This window comes from Mus caroli, unplaced genomic scaffold (genome assembly GCF_978045245.1).
Source record: "Mus caroli unplaced genomic scaffold, Mus_caroli_1 scaffold_14, whole genome shotgun sequence".
Classification (NCBI taxonomy): Eukaryota; Metazoa; Chordata; class Mammalia; order Rodentia; family Muridae; genus Mus; species Mus caroli.
Genome location: NW_028227269.1, coordinates 16,953,518 through 16,975,812, shown reverse-complemented (window position 1 = coordinate 16,975,812; position 22,295 = coordinate 16,953,518). Strand labels below are relative to the sequence as shown.

The following is a 22,295-nucleotide window of genomic DNA, read 5'->3' as shown; positions in this document are numbered from 1 at the left end:
AAGCAAGGACGGTAATGGCTGCCAAGGGGACTGGTTGGCTTAAGGACCAAGTAGAGCTGTTTGCACTTAGCAGCAAGAACAATCTCAGAAAAGTAGCTGGAAAGGGCTGGTAAATAGAGTGGGGGTTTTTAGGAGGGGTATGCAGACAGGCAGCTCTGTGGGGAAGCTGACTTAAGAACAAAATGAGAATCATGGAGATAAAAATCAAGGAATTTTAATTGAAGACAAAAAAAATGACCATGGAATTTATTCATTTATTTCTTTGAGACAGAGTCTCACTATGTTCCCTGACTGTCATGGAGTTCTCTATAGGCCAGGCTGGCCCCAGATCTACAGAGCTCCACCCACCAGACAGCTTTATTCTCTATCTACCCCCCAAGTGCTAGAATTGCATCCCTATTGTTTCTTACTCTCTGAGTCTGTGGCTAGCCCAGTGGTAAGGGTCTATCTCATCCCTGTTTGCTCCTAGATCACGAGGTCTTTGAGGTCTGATCACTCTGATACACCCGTCCTAGGCAGTTAGTATCACACTTAAAAGAGTTCATTTTGAGCGAGATTTGGGGGGAAACATCCAACAAGCTGTTATTTTTAGTTTAAGGTGTGCCCAAAGGGAAAGGGCTGAAGCCATGGCAACCAGGCTACGTGGTGGTAAGCTAATCTCAAGGTAACACTTTGTTCTAGAAGGATTACTAAACTGCTTGTTTACATCTTAAAATCCCACAGTGCCCACCCTCTCCACCCGCCGCTCCCGAGGATTGCTTTTCACCTTTTCCTACACCGGCATTCATCCTCTGTTTGAACTCTAGAACTGTCCTTCCTCAGGAATTAAGTGACTACTGTCATAACTCGGGCAGTTTAAGTTGTAAAAGAGTTTGAATTTAGTATGTTGAGTGTTACTGTGGTGGGGTGAGACAGGTCGTACTGAACACTGACGTCTTTGCCGTGGCCCCTAATGCTGCCGTTGTCAGTGTGTGCCTCCAAACCGAGCTCTGGCTGCTTGATTGCTTTTTAATCGCCTTATTTCTCCCCTTGACTGTTTGCAGTGGTGCTGGGCAAGAAGTGGGAAGATCATGTATTATTCTGGAGTTCAAAGGAAGGAAAATCATGGTAATTATTATTGTTGCTGTTATTGCTATTTGGTACTGGAAATTGGATTTTGGGCCATGTGTGAGCCAGGCATGTGGCCTGCTGCTGAATCACACTCTTAGCCTAGAGAGCGATTATTTATACTGCCAAGAAAACAGTGTAGTGCTGTCTGTACTGGCTGTTAGATCTGTCCTACTGAGCTAGTTATCTCTGTAGCCCTATCTGAGAGAGGTATGTGTGTATGGAGCTAACACTCTGTGCTGAGAGAAAGCCTAACACACTTTGCTTAGTAATTAAAAGCATTAAGTAACCTAAAAAAAAATATAATGTAACACTGTAAAACTGCCAGCTAGATCTGCCAGACTATTGTCTCTTCAAAGTCCTTGTGATTCCCTTGTCTAGACAACCTGAGAACCCCACTCCTTTGGAAGACATCAAGTATTAACTGCCTTCAATAGGTGTCAACTTTGCCCACCGCACAAGTGACACCAGTCCTGCTGGCTCTGCCAGGCCCAATTCTTTGCCTGAGAGGCTGAAGGATCGGGGGCACTGGTTCCAAAGTTCCCAGGAGAAAGGAGGACACTGGCTCTAGTTCCTTGATGCTCCTTTCTTTAGTTCTCTAGGTTTGTTTTGTTTTGTTTTAAGAAGACTTATTTTTTTATTTAATGTATGTGAGTACACTGTAGCTGCCTTCAAACACACCAGAAGAGGGCATCAGATCTCATTAAAAATGTTTGTGAAAGCCGGGCATTGGTGGCGCACGCCTTTAATCCCAGCACTCGGGAGGCAGAGGCAGGCGGATTTCTGAGTTCGAGGCCAGCCTGGTCTACAGAGTGAGTTCCAGGACAGCCAGGGCTACACAGAGAAACCCTGTCTCGAAAAACCAAAAAATAAATAATAAATAAATAAATAAATAAATAAATAAAAATAAAAATGTTTGTGAGATGTGGAATTGAACTCAGGACCCCTGGAAGAGCATCCACTTAACCACTAAGCCATCTCTCTAGTCCCTAGTTCTCTTAGTCTTAAAAGAACCACCATGTATCCACCAGAGTCACCTAATTAAAAAATTATGTTATGTGTATGAGTATTTGGCTTGTATGGATATCTGTGCACCATGTTTGTGCCTGGTGCTTGCAGAGGCCAGGAAAGGGCATTGATTCTCCTAGAAATACAGTTATAGATGGTTGTGAACTTCCATGTGATTGCTAGGGACTGAACTCGGGACCTCTGGAAGAGCAGACAGTGCTCTTAACCACTGAGTCATCTCTCTAGCCCTCATTTAAGCATTTCTTAACTTGGAAGTAACACCTCGTAGAATGAATCCCCAGTCACCAGCTTATAGGAATATGTTGGTGGTGCTCTCCCTCATGGGAGAATGCCCCAAAGCTACAAACTTATAAATGTCTGCCGACTTCTTAGCAGAGTACTTGAGGAAGAACTCATTTGTAGAGTGAACCCCAGCAAATCTGTGCTGCTAAATGTGAGCTATATCTAAAGAGATTGAAGCTACTGCAGCACATCCTGGCTTTCGTGAGACAGTTGAGTGCACGTGTACTGGGCTCCTCTGAGTGTGGTCCCAGTGTCTGCCTGCTGGATGAGGTTTATCAGATGTGTAGCAGGTTGTCATCTGCTTTGTCTGTTTGGATTTTTCCTCCTTCAGCTGGACTGTGGGATCCACCCTGGCCTGGAAGGAATGGATGCTCTTCCTTACATTGACCTCATTGACCCAGCTGAGATCGACCTTCTATTGATCAGTCAGTAAGTTTCCCCTTTAAAGATTACACCTGTCTACAAGCCTTTGCTGAGATGGTCAGTTTTTCCAGGCTTTGGTGTGGGTTGTTGTTTGCATTGTGTGTGTGTTCTCATGTGCATGCTGGTGAGTGTATGAGCATGCACATGCCACAGTGTTCGTGAGAGTCAGAGGACAACCTTGCTTGTTGGCAAGTCCCTTTATCCTCTGAGCCATCTTGCTGGTCAGATTTAAAAAAAAAAAAAAAAAAAGATTTATTTATTTTATTTGTATGAGTACACTGTAGCTGTCTTCAGACACACCAGAAGAGAGCGCCAGATCCCATTACAGATGGTTGTGAGCCATCATGTGGTTGCTGGGATTTGAACTCAGGACCTATGGAAGAGCAGTCTGTGCTCTTAACCACTGAGCCATCTCTCCAGCCCCGCTGGTCAGATTTTGTTACTTGTTTTTTTGATAAACTGCAACTGGTGTTGCATGCATTTAGTCCAGCACTGGGAGGCAGAGACAGGCAGATCTTTGTGAGTTGGGTTTAAGGCCTGATTAGTGAGCTCCAGGTCAGTCAGAGGTGTATAGTGAGAGTCTTTCTCAAAAGTAAAATAAAATGAAAATTTGAAAAGAATGAAGCCAAATGTGGCACCACTCTGTTCTCAGGCTAGAAAAGTTAACCAGGAAGCATCAGTGTGTGGCAGTGAGTGCTGAGGGGCTTGGGGGGGGAGTCATGTCTGCTGTGGGCCATCCTCAGGCGGGAAACTGAGGGAGCCCTCTCACAGGAACTCCTTGCTATCTTGTCACATTCCTCAGTAATAACTTCACTTATGGAGGATATGGCGATGCACACTTGTAGTCCCAACACTGAGAAGGCTGAGGCTGGAGGATTGCTGAGTCTGAAGCCAGTACAGGTGGCCCACCAAGACTATCTTGAAAAACTTCATTTAAAGATGGTGAAGCTAGGCAGTGGTGGTACATGCCTTTAATCCCAGCACTTGGGAGGCAGAAGTAGACCATCTCTTGAGTTCAAGGACAACCAGGGCTACACAGAGAAACCCTGCCTCAAAAAACCAAAAAAAAAAAAGACATGGTGATAGGTTTCAAATTTATTTCCCTAAATTGTTATAATTCTGGCTGTCAAGTGTCAAGAAAGTTCACGTTCTTTCCCTTCTGATAGTCACTGATAGAGTGGAGGGGCATCAGAAAAACAGGATGGGGTGCTAGCTGCCGGGCCTGACAGGAGTTTGATCCCCAGACCCCATGCTGGAAGGAGAGCACTGGTCTGCCTCCTCGGTCTCCTCACAGCGTCCCGCTGTACTTAGCACACTTTTGTCCGTTGAGCAGGAATTGGGGCAGTGCTGGCCTCTGATATCTGAAGCCCTGATGGCCCTGTTTCTTTTTCAGTTTCCATTTGGATCACTGTGGAGCCCTGCCCTGGTTCCTTCAGAAGACAAGTTTCAAAGGACGGACGTTTATGACCCACGCTACGAAAGCTATTTATAGATGGCTTCTCTCAGACTATGTCAAAGTCAGGTGAGTCACTTCACTGGGTTCCATAGACTGCACCGATACGTGCAGTTCAAGATGCAGACCCTGTCATGTCTCAGAAGGATGCTATGATCCAACTCCAGGATGTGTCTTATACATCAGCGCCATCTGACTTTAGTTTCTATATGGTTTACATTCTTACAAACGTAGAACCAAATCTAGAACTGAAGGTCTGATAGAAATGCTCTGTAAGTAGCTCTTGGACATTTTATTAATTTAAGACTGGCTACCTTAAGCAGTGATACTTAGGGAATCCTTTGTTCGGACAGTCTGACCCAGAATGTTGTCTTAAGCAAAGCTGTTCTCTGGGGGAGTTGGCACCAGTTGTAAGAGAAATGTCCACTCCTGTTCCACCAAGGGTACATCTTGCCTGTGACGCCCGCGATGTGAAGTATTAGCCTTTGGAAGTTGGCTTTAACTTACGGATATTTCAAAAGGTGTTTGTTATTCTTCATATGTAAATGCAAAGGAATGGAAAGCTGTGTAACGCTAATGCTGTTAACAGGAACCACAGGCCTCAGTGTGCAGACCCTGTAACCCTCACCAACTCATGATGCCAGGTCCACTGTGAGTCCCATTTTACAGACAGTGCCAGTGAGGCACATAGAGGTTATTTGCCTAAAGCAGTCTCAGTAAGAGTCAGCTGACCTATGAACTTATCCAGTATGGCTACAGAGTCTGTTGAAGTTCATTTGTATAATTTCTAGGTGATAAGTTATACCTAACTTTGAGAGAGGTCTTTTTCCAGGGCCAGTGATAATCTCTGCTATGTGTTTGTGTGTATGAACGTTTTGAGAAATACCATATTAAAGAATAGATTTATATCTGGGCCTCATAGCACAAGTCCATGATCCCAGCACAGGATCATACAAGAAGGTTACAAGTTCACGATGTGGTGGTTTGAATAGGTTTGATTCCCCATAGACTCATGAGTTTAAATGCTTGGCCCATGGGGAGTCGCACTGTTATGAGGTGTGGCCTTATTGAAGGAAGTGCATCACTGTAGACGGGCTTTGAGGTCTCTTACATATACTCAAGCCACATTTAGTGTGAAGCACAGTGGTCTCCTCCTGGCTGCCTCTGATCAAGCTGTAGAACTCTTGGCTCCTCCGGCACATTGCCTGCACGATGCCATGCTTCCCGTCATGATAATGAACTAAACCTCTGACAGTATAAGCCAGCTCCAGTGAAATGTTTTCCTTTGTAAGAGTTGCCTTGGTCATGGTGTTTCTCCACTGCAGTGGAAACCCTAAGACCCAAGGTCAGCCTGAGCAACTTAGTGAGACCCTATCTTCACAAAACAGCAGAAAGAATAAAGGCTGGGGGTGTAGCTCTGTGGTGCACCACCTGCCTGGCATCCATGCCTTGAACTCCAGTCTCCAGAACTTCCAAATGATAAATGTGTCTCAGTGTGCTGAGATCTCCTTAAAGTCAGGGCAGCTTTGAGTCACACTTAGCTCACAGTTAAGCTTTGCACCTGTGCACACTGTTGTATCATAATTATAGAAAACACTGGAGATTCTAAACACTGGGGTTTGTTGTTGCTGTTTTGTTTTCAGTATGGGAACTGAACCTGGAGCCTTGTATGTCATGGCAAATGCCCTGTCCCTGTCTATAACCTGTGCACTGTGACATTAAGAAACTTTTTATCCATATGTCACCTACAATTTCAGCAACATATCAGCAGATGACATGCTGTACACTGAGACAGACTTGGAAGAAAGCATGGACAAAATCGAAACCATCAATTTTCATGAAGTTAAGGAAGTTGCAGGAATCAAGTTCTGGTGTTACCATGCTGGCCATGTCCTGGGAGCAGCCATGTTTATGATAGAGATCGCCGGTGTGAAGGTACGCTCTAGCTTGGGTCCTTTCTCCCCAGGAGGAGTCAGTGCAGAGCTTCTTGCCCCTGAGAGGTGTAGAAACTTCCCTAAGACTTGCAGAATGTGGGAACACCAAAGTGGGTAAAGCAAAGTCACTGTTGGTTCTTTGAGGATATTCCTTCCCCATCATAACAGCAAGTTCTCCAGCCCACCACAGGCTTGGTCCCACTTCAGTGTCCATCAGAAAACTAGTTAGGGGAAACCTTCTGCCACTGCTTCTGTTTAAACTTAAACATGGCGGGCAAGATGGCTAAGCATATAAAGGTGCCTTCTGCACCAGCCTGTGGGCCTGAGCTCAGCTCCTAGAATTCAGGATAAAAGGAGAGAAGCAGCTCCCAAAGTCGCCCTCCACCTGCCCGCACCCACCCACCCACCCACCAGCACACACAATACAGCTAAAGTAAGGGTACCTGGCTAAAACATGGTTTGTGTTTATGTCCTTGGCTTGGAAGGATTCAGAGAAGCACCTGAGCAGGTGGCCTGTAGAAGTGAAGAGTTCTGTCAGCACAGAATTGTGCGGCCATGTTGGGGAGAGGGAGGTGGAAATGTCAGTGAATGTGAAAACCCAAGTGGACTAAGGAATAGTTTATTAGTGTGGGGTATGTGTGATTACACATGTGCATGCATGCCAGGGGGCAGAAGTGTGAGTGACTGTAGGTATGGGTAGTAAGAGGATAACTCGAAGGAATTGGTTTCTTCAACCATGTGAGTCCCAGGGATTGAACTCAGGTCATCAGGCTTGGTTGGCAGCAAGTGCCTTTACTGTCTGAGCCTTCTTGCTGACCCTGTCTACACTCTGGCTATACACCAGAATCAGCTAGGCAGCTGCTTAGAAATACCCATTGGATGAGACCTGGAGAGAAAAGCATGGTTTCTCTCCTGTAAGCTTTTAGTAATTCCACTTTAGAAACTGGAGAACATGGTTTACAGAAACATTGTAGCTGCCCGTCTATGTGAAATGTCTGCAAACCTAGTTGTACAGTGTCATCAGATTGCTTTTTTTTTTTTTTTTCCAGACAGGGTTTCTCTGTGTATCCCTGGCTGCCCTGGAACTCACTTTGTAGACCAGGCTGGCCTCGAACTCAGCAGATTGCTCATTCTTGTGCTGCTCCAGGGTACCAAAAGTCAGCAGGAAATAGCAGAGTGCAGGTCTGATCTGACCTGCCAATAGTGATATGTAGATTACTTTTGAGGGTTGAGTATGGGATATAATTGTCTGGAAATTTAGATTTACTAATGGAAACACAGGTGTCTTTTGTGACTTAACTTACTTACATATTTAGAATTAGATACAGGCATTGCATCTAGTAGAATTCCTTAGGTATAGACAGGTAAGTTTTCTTTTTTAAATTCAGTTTTGACTTGAGGGTTTGACTGCTTACTAGTAAGAGGAGCCTTTCCCAAGTCTTGATACTCTAGTTCTATGTGTTCACAGCTTTTGTATACAGGTGATTTCTCAAGACAAGAAGACAGACACCTAATGGCCGCTGAGATTCCTAATATTAAGCCAGACATCCTGATCATTGTAAGTATTAACGGACTGGATTACAGTTAGTGTAATGTAATCCTGAACTTTTTCTAGTGGGAAAAAAAAAACCCACAGTGTCCCGGTCCTGACATCCTGGTGGACAATGTCATGGTCCTGATATCCTGGTGGACAGTGTCACGGTCCTGATATCCTTGATGGGCATCTATGGTTTATTCATATGGGGATTTTCTTGTCTCTTTTTTGTCTCTCCCCATTGCTATACAGTACATTCTTGGTAATCTAGTTTTAGAACCATGGTCTGTCTGTGCAGCATGAGAAGCAAGGTGGGTCTCCCTGCCACCTGCCATATCTTTCCCTAGGTGATTTTGTTGAGAAAGATGTTAAATGGTTTTAGAGATGGCCCCTCTGCCTTGGCCGTGCTGAGGGCTTTGGCCTTTTGCACAGGGTGCTTGTCACATTCTGTTAGTTTGTAGGTCTCAAGGAAACAAAAGAATGAACTGTCATCAGAAGCAATTTTGAGGGGACTGATGGTTGACAGTGTCAGGGAATGGTTGTCTTCTGGGCCTGTCATACACACAAGAGCATCAGTTACCTTTGGTCCCCATGGCTGTGGCTTGGACAAGGTTACTGAAGTATGAGGAGCCCCTGCCTGTTGCTGTCCTTGGGCAACATGCAGAGTGGAGTCCTTGTGGCTTGGCCGGGTGCTCAGCACAGGCACCAACCTTAAACTGGGGAAGATGCTTTCTAACCCTGGGAACAAGCAGCTCCTTCCATGTGACGTGTGCTGTAGAGCAAGGCCTCCCTGGCTATGACTTGTCTGGTGCTGCAGTGAGTGGGCTGGGCCTTGGATCCTGCATTTCTAGTAAGTACAGGAAGTGCAGCAGCGCCTGTGTAGTGAGGCTCCAGGGCCGGTTCTTGAATACAAGCCTGAGAAACATTACCTACTGATACTTCCAGGGCTTTAACCTTCCCCATGGTAGAAGAAAAAAAGATGTAGCAAAGTTATCTTGAGGGAAGAAGGAACATTTTATAGTGGCCCCTGACTTCATTTCCTTAGTGCTTAAGTTCTGAATTCCCCAGAGTGGTTGGTCTTAGTCTTACATATCTGATCTGTTATCTAGGAGTCTACGTATGGGACCCATATCCATGAGAAGCGTGAAGAGCGAGAAGCAAGATTCTGCAACACTGTGCACGACATTGTCAACAGAGGGGGCAGAGGGCTCATTCCTGTCTTTGCTCTCGGCAGAGCTCAGGAGCTGCTCCTGATTCTAGGTATTTGGGTGACTTACTCTCACAGCCTTGGGTAGAACAACTATTTTTTTAATACTACTTTATCTATATGCGTACTGTCTTCAGCCACACCAGAAAAGGGCATCAGATCCCATTACAGATGGTTGTGAGCCACCATGTGTTTCCTGGGATTTGAACTCAGGACCTCTGAAAGAGCAGTCAGTGCTCTTAACTGCTGAGCCATCTCTCCAGCCCCCAGATACAGCATTTTATCTTTACTTTAAAATGCTATTTGTACTGAAGTTGTACAACATGCACAAGACCCTAGGTTCAATCCCCAGTGCTACAGGGGGCATCTTGGGGACCTGTTGCTGGTGATAGCCAAGGGAGGCATGGGGACAGCACCTCATATCTACTGCTGTTAGAACCCACCTGGCATGCCTTTCTGGTTCCTCCAGTGTGAGAAGCGCTCCAGCATGAGCACGTGCAGGCCAGCTGTGACCCCTCCAGGTGTGAGGGGAGCTGGTGGAGGTTCTTGTCCTTCGTCCTTGCTGTTCTTACTGAGGTCTTGATTGATTATTTAGATAAGGTCTTACTGTGTAGCTCTCACTAGCCCAGAATTTCCAAGTACTGGGGTCCCAGGCCTGAACTTTCATCATTGTAGTGTTTCAGCAGGAAATACCCTGTCAATGAACATAAGAAGATGAGTTAGTACACAGAAAAACCCTGTTTCGAAAAATAATTAATTAATTAATTAATTAATAAAAGAAGATGAGTAGCCGGGTGTGGTGGCGCACGCCTTTAATCTCAGCACTCGGGAGGCAGAGGCAGGCAGATTTCTGAGTTTGAGGCCAGCCTGGTCTACAAAGTGAGTTCCAGGACAGCCAGGGCTATACAGAGAAACCCTGTCTCGAAAACCAAAAAAAAAAAAAAAAAAAAAAAAAAAAAAAAAAAAATATGAGTTAGAGGAATAGAATGTAGAGTTTTCACAGAATATTAAGTATGCAAAAAAGAAAAAAGAAAAAAGGCCTGAAAGTCTACCCGTCCTAACAAACACAAAGGAGTGATAGGAAAGTGAGCCAGGTAAGTGACTGGGATCTGTTTCTCCGAGTGTCTTCTGAAGATTCCATCAGTGTGCATAGCTCTGTACTGTGAGGGTGTGCACTGTGCTCACTGACCCTCCTGAGCTTGAGCTGCCATGACTCCGTGAGGGACGCATTGTAGACAGTCGGGGGCCTGTGTTCACAGCAGGGTGGTGGGGTGAAGCAGAGGGGCCTGTCCTCTGTTCTCAGTCCTTGCATCTCTGAGATAGGGGTGAACAGTGTTCTTGTTACAGTGACTAGAAAACAGGCAAGGGCAGATAGGCTACCTAATGCCTCACGGAGAATGCGCTTGTCCAATTCCGTCCTCTGAGCCTGATGGTGATTCAAGTTGGTCCATCTAAATGTAGACTGAAAAGCTGTGTAACCAGCAGAGAGCAGGGGAGTGAAGGTGGCTCTGTGCTGTCACAGATAAGACGAGCAAGGAATGGCAGCTCGGCTGTGACCGTCCGTGTACTTCGTGTGCACTCCGGCTCCGATGCCCAAGCCTGGGCAAATGCTGGGGTTTAATGAGGTTTTCCCTGAAAACAGGAAAAAACAGGCCTTCAAGTAAAAGTATGTGTTCACAGCTTTCATTAATTAGTAATGAGCAGTTTGTGTGAAAGGTTTTTAGAAATACCACTATGTAATATTATTTAATAAGCAGTTGTTTGAAATAATAATTACATTAAGACCTGCACAACCACTCGGGAAGCAGAGGCAGGTAGCCCTCTGTTAGGTCATTGTCAGCCTGGTCTACATAGTGAGTTCCTGGACAGCCAGGGCCACACAGAGAAACCAATTTCTGAAAAACAAAACAAACAAAAAAAATATTAATCAGTATAAATATAAAATGAAGCAGCTGTTAAAGATTCCATATTTTTGATCATTGACACAACTTTGTTTTATTTTTAGATTTTATATTGCTAGGTAGATTTGTAGTTTAGTAATGATGAGGGTAGTTTTGATAAACTCATTAAAATACAGTTGTCTGGTACTCAGTTCAGATGTTTTATAGTCACTGTTATCGTGGTTTGGATTGCTCTCCTCGCCCGCTGAGGGATGCTTCCCCTGTGAAACCTCTGCAGATGAGTACTGGCAGAACCACCCGGAGCTGCACGACATCCCCATTTACTATGCATCGTCTCTGGCCAAGAAGTGCATGGCCGTGTACCAGACCTACGTGAACGCCATGAACGACAAGATCCGGAAGCAGATCAACATCAACAACCCCTTCGTTTTCAAGCACATCAGCAACCTCAAGGTGACCCTCTCAGAGGAGGGAGGCAGGGCGGGGCGCACAGTGGTGATGGGTGGCCACACTGCTGCTGAGGCTCTCTGCTCTCCAGCCAGCTTCATGGTGCTGGGATGCACTGGAGCCAGGCTTGCCCTTGCTCGGCGTCTCCATATTCCCTCATCCCAATATCAATTGATAGAAACGAATTTAATTTAAAGTATATTATGATTAAATGCTTTTCAAATATCATTAATTTTGTTTGGTTAGTTTTGTTTTGTTTTGAGACAAACATAGCCCTACATAGCCCTACATAGCCCTGGCTGTCCTGAAACTCACTCTGTAGACGAGGCTGGCCTTGAACTCAGAGATTTGCCTGCCATTGCCTTCTGAGTACTGATATTAAAGGCATTCTTCACCATGCCCAGCACATTTTAATTTTGTAATGTGGCACTTTACTTTGCTAGCTAGTCTCACCATGGCCCATGCAGAAGTGTGATTACTTTACATAGAGACTGTTTGACCAGGCTGGTGACTGTGACCCTTTAACCCTTTGTCTCTCAGAGCATGGATCACTTTGATGACATTGGCCCCAGTGTTGTGATGGCCTCACCAGGCATGATTCAAAACGGCTTATCCAGAGAGCTTTTTGAAAGCTGGTGTACAGATAAGAGGAATGGCGTCATCATAGCGGGGTACTGTGTCGAAGGGACACTTGCCAAGGTCAGTACCGTCCTGGGATTCGAGCCCATGTCTCATCGAGAATGCTGGCAGAGCTCCTGCTCAGGCTCTGTGCTTTTGGGCTTGGGGGTTATTTGCATAGGCTTTACCAGTTGTTTCCCCAGACATTTTTGCTCAAAATTACTAGATTTCTCAGATGAGGGGTGCACAACCATGACATGGACTTTTACACAGCTGTATAATGCGCCAGGGCTGACCACCATCTCTATTTTGGTATAAAATGGCTGTTCTTAGCATGTAGGATGTACACATTATACAGTACACTGCAGGACTTTAAAGGCTAATGGACATCCAGGCAAGCATGTTCTCTTGTCTTCTTGCTGCTAACATCTGTTTTAATTTAAAAATAGAGTGTGGTTTCTTGTTCTGATCATTTTCCTCTGTTGCCACATTCTTTTTTTTTTTTTTTTTTTTTAAAGATTTATTTATTTATTATATGTAAGTACACTGTAGCTGTCTTCAGACACTCCAGAAGAGGGCGCCAGATCTCGTTACAGATGGTTGTGAGCCACCATGTGGTTGCTGGGATTTTAACTCTGGACCTTTGGAAGAGCAGTCGGGTGCTCTTACCCACTGAGCCATCTCACCAGCCCTGTTGCCACATTCTATGAAGTTGTTAGAGAGCCTGCTGGTCATTGCTGGTCATTTGCTTAGCTGGCTCCAGACTAGAGGTGTGTCTGTCCTGTGGGTTCTGCAGGGAAGCTGCTGTAGCAGAGCCAAGTGCAGCTTTGTGTACAGTTACAGGCTTCCCTCCAGCGCTGAACGCACTGGATCCTACTTAACTGTCTGACCTTCGATTAAATATTTACTCAATAAAAACCATAAGCGTTTAGTACTTACTAAATCAAGAACATCAGAAAGATGTTCATGGTACAGTTCACAAAGTTGACGTTAGAGATCGTGATTGTGCAAGACGTAACCAAAATGCACCTTCATTTATCTAATTGCAAAGTCTGTTTTTCTTGTATTTGTTTCCAACAGCACATCATGTCTGAGCCTGAAGAAATCACGACCATGTCTGGACAGAAGTTGCCACTGAAAATGTCGGTTGATTACATTTCTTTCTCTGCTCACACAGATTACCAGCAAACCAGTGAATTTATTCGTGCTCTGAAGCCACCTCACGTGGTTAGTCTGGGAATGGCATGTGTAGATAAAGCTGCATGAAACACACGGGGCTCCCACAGCCCAGCTCTTTGTGTTCCTTTGTGAACAGAGCATTCTACTTGCACTTGGTTTAACCTTTGCTCTTCCCCTTTGACTTAGGCCCACTGCACTGAGTCTCCTCACTTTACAGACTCCTCCAGACTCACCCCGTCCAGTGTTCTCTGTTTTCTGCTACCATTCCAATAGCCTGAGTGCCAGGCTATTGCATGTGATGACTGACCTGGAACCCCTAACTCCTTCTTTTGCCTGCTGTGTATCTGGCAAGTTGTGGAGGCTCTTTGTGCTTTCTATAAATAAAGGTGATAGCACTTTATAAGGTCATTGTGCAGAAAGACTGAGAGACACAGTGCCTGACCCATGGTGCATGCTTTATATTGTTATTAAATTAACAGTGCAAACATCATTTTCACAGAGGAGAAAGTCATAGTAAATGTCTAAGGTTTAATAGATAGAGATGTAAACACATACTGTGTTAGTTCCTTATGTATTAATATACTTGGTTTTTTGTTTTATTTTGGTTTGGTTTTGGTTTATCGAGACAGGGTTTCTCTGTATAGCCTTGGCTGTCCTGGAACTCACTCTGTAGACCAGGCTGGCCTCAAACTCAGAAATCCGCCTGCCTCTGCCTCCAAGTGCTAGGATTAAAGGCATGTGCCACCACGCCCAGCTCTTGTTTTTATTTATTTATTTTTTTTTTTTTTTTTTTTGGTTTTTCGAGACAGGGTTTCTCTGTATAGCCCTGGCTGTCCTGGAACTCACTTTGTAGACCAGGCTGGCCTCGAACTCAGAAATCCGCCTGCCTCTGCCTCCCAAGTGCTGGGATTAAAGGCGTGCGCCACCACGCCCGGCTTGTTTTTATTTTTAAGTATTATGAAAACAATAGTAATGAGCCAGTAAGCTAGCTCTGGGGAAAGGGGCTTGCCTCAAAAGCCCAAGGCCAGCCTTCAGCACATGTGTGGAGGTAGAAGGAGAACTGAGCAGAGCTGCACCTGACTTCCACGTGCATGCTGAGGTAATGCACGCGCGCGCGAGTGCATACACACATACTATACACTCACATGATGGTGATAATAATGAATAAAATAAGGCTGGTAAAAGTAACAGATATTTCCATGGATTGGAAGAGTTTTAAGCTGAAGAAAATTGGGTGCTTTTAATTGGAAATGGAACGAGTACCCATAAAAATAGATCAGACCCTCCCAGAGATCTGAAAACTTGCTTAAAGGAAATAGACTTTTGTTGGTGTCTTTTGTTTCTTTATCAAATATTTTTACTATGCCAAAAAATATACAGCTTGCAGTTACAACTTTCACCATTTTTAAGTATGGAATTCGGTGACATCGTGTACACTGATGTCCCGGCCACCCCCAGTCCAGGTTTCAGAACTTCCTGTAGCCCAGCAGACGCCTGTGCCCTGTTCTCCCTCCTGAGTGCCCCAGCTTCCCTCTCATTCCTGCTCTCAGTACTTGGAGTAAGCAGAATCCTGTGTTTTCAAGGTCTAGCCATGTATCTCCTGCGTACAGCTGAGCCTGTCTCCTGTCTATCCATCAGGCTGTTGATGCAGTCTGGTCACTGTGAGAGATATAGTGGCTGGTAGTGTCCTTACCTTTGGAGCACTTTCCAGTAGACTGGTCCTCCTATGTGTCTTCCCTCTGTACCTAGAGAACAGAGTCTTCATGGAGACACTCACTCCCCTCTTTAGCATCATATGTAGCCTGTATAATTGGAGCACAGTGTAGATCCCACCACGTTTCTGGTGTATAAGTGTGTGTTTCATGTGCTCTGCTATGCGTGTTTATTTCATGGATCTCTCCCTGTACTTGCAGGCCAGGTCAGGAAACAATTCTGCTTTCTCGGCTGCTGCTGCTTTGCCTTGGTGCTGTCTGGTGCTGTCTGTGCCTTGGGTTGGGACTTGCTGTTTACACTCTAGTAACCAGCACTGTTGACTGTAGCTGCACATGGAATTACAGTTGCAGTAGCCGTAGCCTGCTGTATCTGCTGCTTACAGAGTGTCTTATGCATGCCCCTGCTCACTCTTCACATAGACTTCTGTTAATGCACTGGGCAGCTGAAGTATTGGGTAGCTTAGTCAGGGCTACACAGTACACAGCAATGCTATGGTTAGTGTTGAGGCAGCTCAGACTGACCTTTCGCCCCAGTGAGACGAGCCTTTACCTTGAAATAATGCTTCCACAAGCCAGATAGAAGCTATCTATCTATGGTCTGTAGGCCAGGTGGGTGCTAGGTGCCTGCCACAGAAGGACAGAGACACTAAAGGCAGAGACTGACAGCACGTACTAGAGTGGTAGGCACCCCTAAAACATTGCATTTGGTTCTGAAGCATCTCTTTGCAGTTGCTTTAATAAACAAACTATCAGAAACCTGGAGAAAACTGGATGTTTTCTTAGCAAGAACAAAATAAAATGTGCATCTTAACCTGGAAGGGCCGTGAAGGCCATCTGGTTCAGCCTTTGATGTGAACATGGGAGCTAGAAATGACTGAGGCTGGAGTCCAGTTAGTGCTTAGAGCAGTCTCCTTGCTCTTTCAAAAAGTATGTGTGCCTAGGATCCAGACAGGAGAGTATGCCACACAAGTTTAAGGGGTGAAGTTTGGTTCTTAAAACCAGGAAGCTGGGTCTAATATGGTTCAAAGTGCCTCCTGTCCTTCAGAGGACATGTTTGATTCCAGCACACACACACACACACACACACACACAGACACACACACACACACACACACACACAAAAGTAGTCTTAAGCAGAAACATTCCTATGTTTCATTAGTTAAAGTTCTCTATTTTATGAATTAGCTAATATTCTTAAAGACATTTTTCACCATGGTGGAGTGTGTTTCTTTATACTATCACATCTTACTCTGCAGATTTTAGTCCATGGGGAACAGAATGAAATGGCCAGGCTGAAAGCAGCGCTGATCCGAGAATATGAAGATAATGACGAAGTTCACATCGAGGTTCACAATCCTCGGAACACAGAGGCCGTGACCCTGAACTTCAGGGGAGAGAAGCTCGCCAAGGTACAAGGCAGCAGGTGCTGACCCTGACTGTGCACTTTTCAGGGAGATAAGTTGAGATTGTGTGGTGTGAGTGTGTGGTGTGTGTCTATTTTGCCTGCATGTATGTTTATACACCATGTATGTGCCTGGTGCCTAAGGAGGTCAAGAGGGCATCAGATCCCCTGGAACTGGGGTTATAGATGGTTGTGCTCCATCACTCGGGTGCTGGGAATCAAACGTGGGTCCTCTGCAAGAGCAGCAAGTGGGGTCTTAGCTGTGCCATTGCTGTAGCCCCAGGAGAGTCTTGTAAGAGATGACCTTGGTGGCACATGTTTAGGATCCAAGTGTTGGGTGACTGAAATAGGAGGGTTGAGAGTTTGATGCCAGCCTGAGCCACAGTAGTGTGAAACCTGCCTCAGTTACTAGAAAGAAAAAAAAGCTGATAGACAGAAAGCCTTTCTTACAGAATCATAGGGACAGAAAGACCTTAGGACTTGGGGCGGGTGACCTTTGCTCCAGACAGGAGGGCTTCTGGGAGAGCTCTGCTGCTGGCAGACTGCAGTGGTCTGTTTCTTAGGACTGTAGAATTGGGCAATCAGTCAGAAACCTATAAGTGTGTTTCACAAACGCTAATAGTGGGGGGCGGGGGAGTAAAAGGGTTTTGGTTATGATTGAGGAGAGCTACCTACTGGGGGCTAGGCGTGGCTCAGTGGCTGAGTACCTGCCTAGCCACGGCCCCAGGAGCCATAGCACCACCAAAACCAAACCAAACTTTTTTTTTGGTTTTTTGAGACAGGGTTTCTCTGTATAGCTATAGCTGTCCTGGAACTCACTCTGTAGACCAGGCTGGCCTCGAACTCAGAAATCTGCCTGTCTCTGCCTCCCAAGTGCTGGGATTAAAGGCGTGTGCCACCACTGCCCAGCTCAAACTTTTTAAAGCATTAGCTCTGTTTATTTTCCTTAGTCACATCACCACATTGAGGTGTCTCTCTGGAGTAAAGCGGGCTCACCAACATTTCAGGAGAGTGTGCTGTGCCCTGTGAGGCCTGCATGGCTGCCGTCCCCACAGCTGCTCATGCACATCTGCACTAGGGCAGACAGAGCTTTGTCCCTGGGGGCTCACTGTTTGGCATGGAGAAAATTCCATGTGAGGATGGTGGGGTCAGCTAGACATAGTGGCACCTGCCTGGTATTCTAGCATATAGGAGATGGACACAGGAACAAGGGCAGGCTCTGCTATGTAGTGAGGTTTAGGCCACACCTGCCCTGCATAGCACTGTTAACAAAAAATAGTGGGTTTTGAATTTGTAAGTCCCCCCCACCCCCACCCCCGAGTGGTTGAAAGTGTCCTTACAGAACTTGGTGTTCAGAAGTGCTATTCTCTGTCGCATAACTAATATACTCCCCAGTGGGATGGAACCCCCTCCACACCCCCAGCTCTCTGTGTGATGGCAGCCTGAGCCTCTGCTTTGACACCTCTCTCTTCTGTTTTCACTAGGTCATGGGCTTTTTGGCAGACAAGAAACCAGAACAGGGCCAGCGGGTCTCTGGAATTCTTGTTAAAAGAAACTTTAATTACCACATACTCTCTCCCTGTGACCTCTCCAGTAAGTACCCTATTTCCTCTGGAATGCGATCTGAGCTTAGCACAGAAGGAACGTCTGTCAAAAGTGCTCAGTCTAGTGGTGTGGGGAGGGTGTGTATATGTGTGTGTGTCTGTCGGTGTTGTTGTGTGCTGCTTAATTGAGAGTATTTTGTGAAGGAAAGGGGTCACAGCATACTTAGAAACTTACCTGTGAGATAAGCCCCCATTCAGCCATCGTATCTTATACAAATAAATGTACATGCTGGGTTTTGTGGTTTTGGGGTTTTTTTAACTAACTCTTTAAAAAACATTTATTTTTAAAAGATTCTTACTGTTTTTAATTGTGGGTGCACACATGCTGGTGCCTTCAGAGGCCAGAGGGGTCGAAACCCAGTACAGTGCTGGGTGCTGGGAACCAAACTTGGATCCTCTGCAAGGGCAGCATGTGCTCAGAACTGCTGACCTCTCCAGCCTCTGGGAACTCACACTCCTCGGCCAGGGTCCAGGCCGATGCTGGACCCTGAAGAGTTTCTAAACCCAGTCCTGGCCACCCATATGCCAGTCTAAAGAGGGGGCAGTGTTAGGAAGTGCTGGTCCTGGTGTGTTTCTGTCTGCAGCAACAGTGAAGGAGAGACTTTCCTGGAGAGTTGGGAAGTACCTTTCAAGTCAGGAGCACTGGTGCCTGGTAGATAGTGAGGGTTATAGAGAGACACTGGGCAGAAAGGAAGGCGGGGACAGCTGACAGACTGGCTTGGAGCTGTCCAAGGATTACCGGCATTTTGCTGTGTCCAGACTGCATTAACTGGGGTAGCATGAGGTAGACTGGGAACATGCCGCAGCCTGTCAGCTGTGGCCCACATGGGCTACATCCTGCTGGGTCTGGGATGGGTTCTGCATCTGCTGCTTTTTTTGGACCTTGCTATGTGTTTCTGCAAGGTGTCTTTTGTGTGGTTATTGTTTCTTTCTTGGTTTGGGTTCTGAGCCATTGTCTCACTTTGTAGCCACACTGGCCCCAGTTTCAGACTCCTCCTTGCCTCTGACTCCTGCGTGCTCGAATTGTGTGTTTCGCCACACCCAGCTGGTCGGTTTCCTAGAGTGTGTTTATTCCAGTTGTCTTTTCAGATTACACTGACCTGGCCATGAGCACTGTGAAACAGACCCAGGCCATCCCGTACACGGGGCCCTTTTACCTGCTCTACTACCAGCTCCAGAAATTGACAGGTATGTTGACTGAAATTTATCTAATTGTGTTTTTTATTAAGAAGTTTTTATATGTAAGAAGCAATGTTACTTCATTGTAATGATTGTCTCAGAATTCTATGTGCACACTACATTTTTATCCCTTAAAGTTAAATCTTTAAAAATATTCTCAATTTTTTAAAAAATCCTATAATAGCTTTGATCACTTCCTGTTCTAAGAATATCAGTGCTTAACCATTCTAGTTAACTATACCTAAAATTTTATTTATTGTGTCCTTTGTTCCTCCAGTATCGGAACTTACTGGCTTGGAAAGGTCTCAGTGGGAGCCTAAGTCTGTGTCGCCCTTTCTCTCCCTTTTAAATGGAAGGGTTCTGTCTTTCCCCGCCTGGGGGTGTGGGCTCCCCGAGGAGACAGGGACACCCCAGATGCTGATGTGCTTGCTGCTGCTGAGCCCTGCACAGCCTCTTGAGAACTAGTGAGTCTTCAGCACCTGGACTTCCCTCCCTGTGTGATGATCAGACTCAGGGTGGAGGTGGTGAGTTGTCCCATGAGGCTCATATAAAGCTGAGGTGCTATAGAGACCCATCTCTCCGGCTGCTGACGAGGGTGTGGGTGCCTGAGATAGATGTATGGGTAGGAGTTTATGTACTGCATCGTCTCCAGTTGCTATAAGCAGTTAACAAAAAGCATAACCATCAAATATTAACAGTTTTCTCACTCACAGGTGCTCTACTTTAACTACCTCTATAAAAACAAATGACTCTTATTTAAAGTCTGTAGGAAAAGCATATGGATCTTGTAACTTTTTCCAGGTGATGTAGAAGAATTAGAAATTCAAGAAAAGCCTGCTCTGAAGGTGTTCAAGAGCATCACTGTGGTGCAGGAGCCGGGCATGGTGGTTCTGGAGGTGAGGCCAAGCCGCCGACTCACAGCGGGGAGGGCTTCAGTAAGCCAGTGTGGGCACAGAGCAACGTGGTTGCTGGGATTCCAGGATGCCGCTGGTTTGAAGAGGGGAGTTCACAGGCACAACCCTCAATAAAACCGCAGGCAACTAAGACATTCTGGGAGCTGGAGACACAGTCTTCCCCGGGGAAAGTCCCCTGATTGGTTTTCCAATACCAGTAGTCAGCCCTGAAATCATATACATGCTGAGCAGGATTTATTTATATAGCCAGGGAAAAAATAATAGCAACAAAGTTAAACAGGCCATGAATGAGAGAGGGTAGGTGGTAGGGTGGCTAACATGGGAGAGGTTGGAGTGAAGAAAGGGAAAAGAGGATGATGTCATTAGAGGATTTGTTTTTGTTTTTGGTTTTTTGGTTTTTTGAGACACAGTTTCTCTGTGTAGTCCCGGCTGGAACTCACTCTGTAGAGCAGGCTGGCCTTGAACTCAGAAATCCGCCTGCCTCTGCCTCCTGAGTGCCGGGATTAAAGATGTGCACCATCACGCCCGGCAATTTCTTTTTTTTTTTTTTTTTTAAGAGTTTTTAAAAAAAAAAGCCAGGGGTGGTGGCGCACGCCTTTAATTCCAGCACTCGGGAGGCAGAGGCATGAGGATTTTTGAGTTCGAGGACAGCCAGGGCTATATAGAGAAACCCTGTCTCGAAAGAAAAATAAAGCAATTGTATTCTTTTCTTTAAAACAAACATTACCAAGGCTGGAAGGATGGTTCAGCAGTGAAGAACACTGACTGCTTTTCCAGAGGACCCACGTTCAATCCGAGCACCCACGTGCCCACTCTAAACCATAACTTCAGTTCTACATCATCCAACACCCTCTTGTGACCCATGGGGCACAGGCTGACAAAGTAGTCATACCCAAGTGGGGGGTGGGGGTGGGGTCTTTGGTCATGTGATACACGGAGTACTTCACCCTCATGTCCTACTCTCTGTGCTCCCGACAAAGAGCTTCAGACTCGGAGTTTGCGAACATTCCCAGCAGTTATGTCCCTCCCATGTGGGACTTTGGGGTCAGTTTTCTTGGGAAAATTCAGTGGTAATGCATGGAAAACCTTTTGCCACAAAGATGGTGCTTAGGTGTCTTTTTGCTGATTAAGAGGAAATTAAAGCAGTCTCCTTACCGAGAGACAGTCGTTGCAGGCAAAGCTCCCCTCGGCCTGGTGGCCTGAGAGGCAGAGCTCCCAGCAGTGTGGCCGCATCATCCCTTCCTGATTTCATCTTTCTTTGTAGTGGCTGGCGAACCCCTCTAACGACATGTATGCAGACACAGTGACCACCGTGATATTGGAAGTTCAGTCGAATCCAAAAATAAGGAAAGGTACAGACTCGCTCATACTCACCCATCCATCTCTTCCATCTCTTCTTTGAACTCAGTGGCGCTCTAAGTAGAACTAAGTTCTCCTGGTGTTCTAGTGTGCGGTTTTGAGGTGTGCACACAAGAGTGCAGATCTGACTCACCATCCTTACGGGAGGAATCTGGTCACGGTCCCACAAAGGTTACCCTGCTCCTAAAACACTGTCTACAGGGATGCTGAGCTGGCCTCTCTGTCAGGAAGATTGCAATCCTCGTGTTCAAAGGGAGCTACTGAGTAGAATAGGAGCCCCAAGCAGAGTGCTTGTGCTGGGGTTGGCAGCTTGACCTGTGGCTGCACAGTGAACTACAGTGTACGTCTCCAGATGTGCCACCAGGCAAGGGACCACCCTGATGTATTCTGGGAGATGCCTCCCTCAATGGACCCCTCACATGATGTCAGAGCCTGTTCAATGTAGATTTGTTCCCGTCTCGGGGACATACAGTGGGCAAGAAAGTGGATCTGGTCACTTCCTAAGCCTTGCTATGTTGGCTACTCTGCCACATGAATGAACAGGACACATCCAAATCCTCTGTCACGTGAATAAACAGGCCTGCTATGTCGGAATCGTCACTTCAGCCTCTGCTGAGCATTTGGGTTGTGAGGAACAGCGATGTAAGGCTTTGCTGGTTTGGCCCATCCTTACCTTCAGCCCTGTAACCAGTGCTGCTCTTGCTCTTTGTGCTCTGTGTGGCTGATGTGTCTCAATGCTGAGAGCGCTCACTTGATGTGATTCCAGCCCTGGGAACCATCCCCAACACTAAGAAAGCTTCGGCCAAGCGTGGTACTGTACACCTGTCTTCCTAGCACTTGACAGGAAAGAGAAGGAGGAGGAGTTAAAGGCCAGCCTCAGCTACATAGTTTGGGGCCAGCCTGGACTTGACAAGAGACCCTGTCTCATAGAATCAGAAACCAAAACCAGTAAAAATCTGGGTATGGTAGCACTTTCCTGTTATCTCAGCACTTGAGAGGCAGAGGAAAGAT

At 46.0% G+C, this 22,295-nt stretch overlaps 1 protein-coding gene across 1 annotated transcript in view; it reads left to right on the top strand.

Moving 5' to 3' along the window:
* The window catches only part of Cpsf3 (cleavage and polyadenylation specific factor 3), a 28,985-nt gene that overhangs the window by 3,346 nt on the left and 3,344 nt on the right, over positions 1 to 22,295 (top strand). Inside the window, exons 2-15 of the mRNA XM_021178914.2 lie at positions 1,044 to 1,107; positions 2,750 to 2,847; positions 4,235 to 4,363; positions 6,052 to 6,229; positions 7,697 to 7,786; positions 8,872 to 9,022; positions 11,148 to 11,323; positions 11,858 to 12,016; positions 13,016 to 13,162; positions 16,083 to 16,235; positions 17,713 to 17,821; positions 18,922 to 19,020; positions 19,813 to 19,907; positions 21,190 to 21,277. Coding sequence (XP_021034573.1) covers positions 1,044 to 1,107; positions 2,750 to 2,847; positions 4,235 to 4,363; positions 6,052 to 6,229; positions 7,697 to 7,786; positions 8,872 to 9,022; positions 11,148 to 11,323; positions 11,858 to 12,016; positions 13,016 to 13,162; positions 16,083 to 16,235; positions 17,713 to 17,821; positions 18,922 to 19,020; positions 19,813 to 19,907; positions 21,190 to 21,277 — 1,736 coding nt within the window. The remainder of the gene's footprint in view (positions 1 to 1,043; positions 1,108 to 2,749; positions 2,848 to 4,234; positions 4,364 to 6,051; positions 6,230 to 7,696; positions 7,787 to 8,871; positions 9,023 to 11,147; positions 11,324 to 11,857; positions 12,017 to 13,015; positions 13,163 to 16,082; positions 16,236 to 17,712; positions 17,822 to 18,921; positions 19,021 to 19,812; positions 19,908 to 21,189; positions 21,278 to 22,295) is intronic.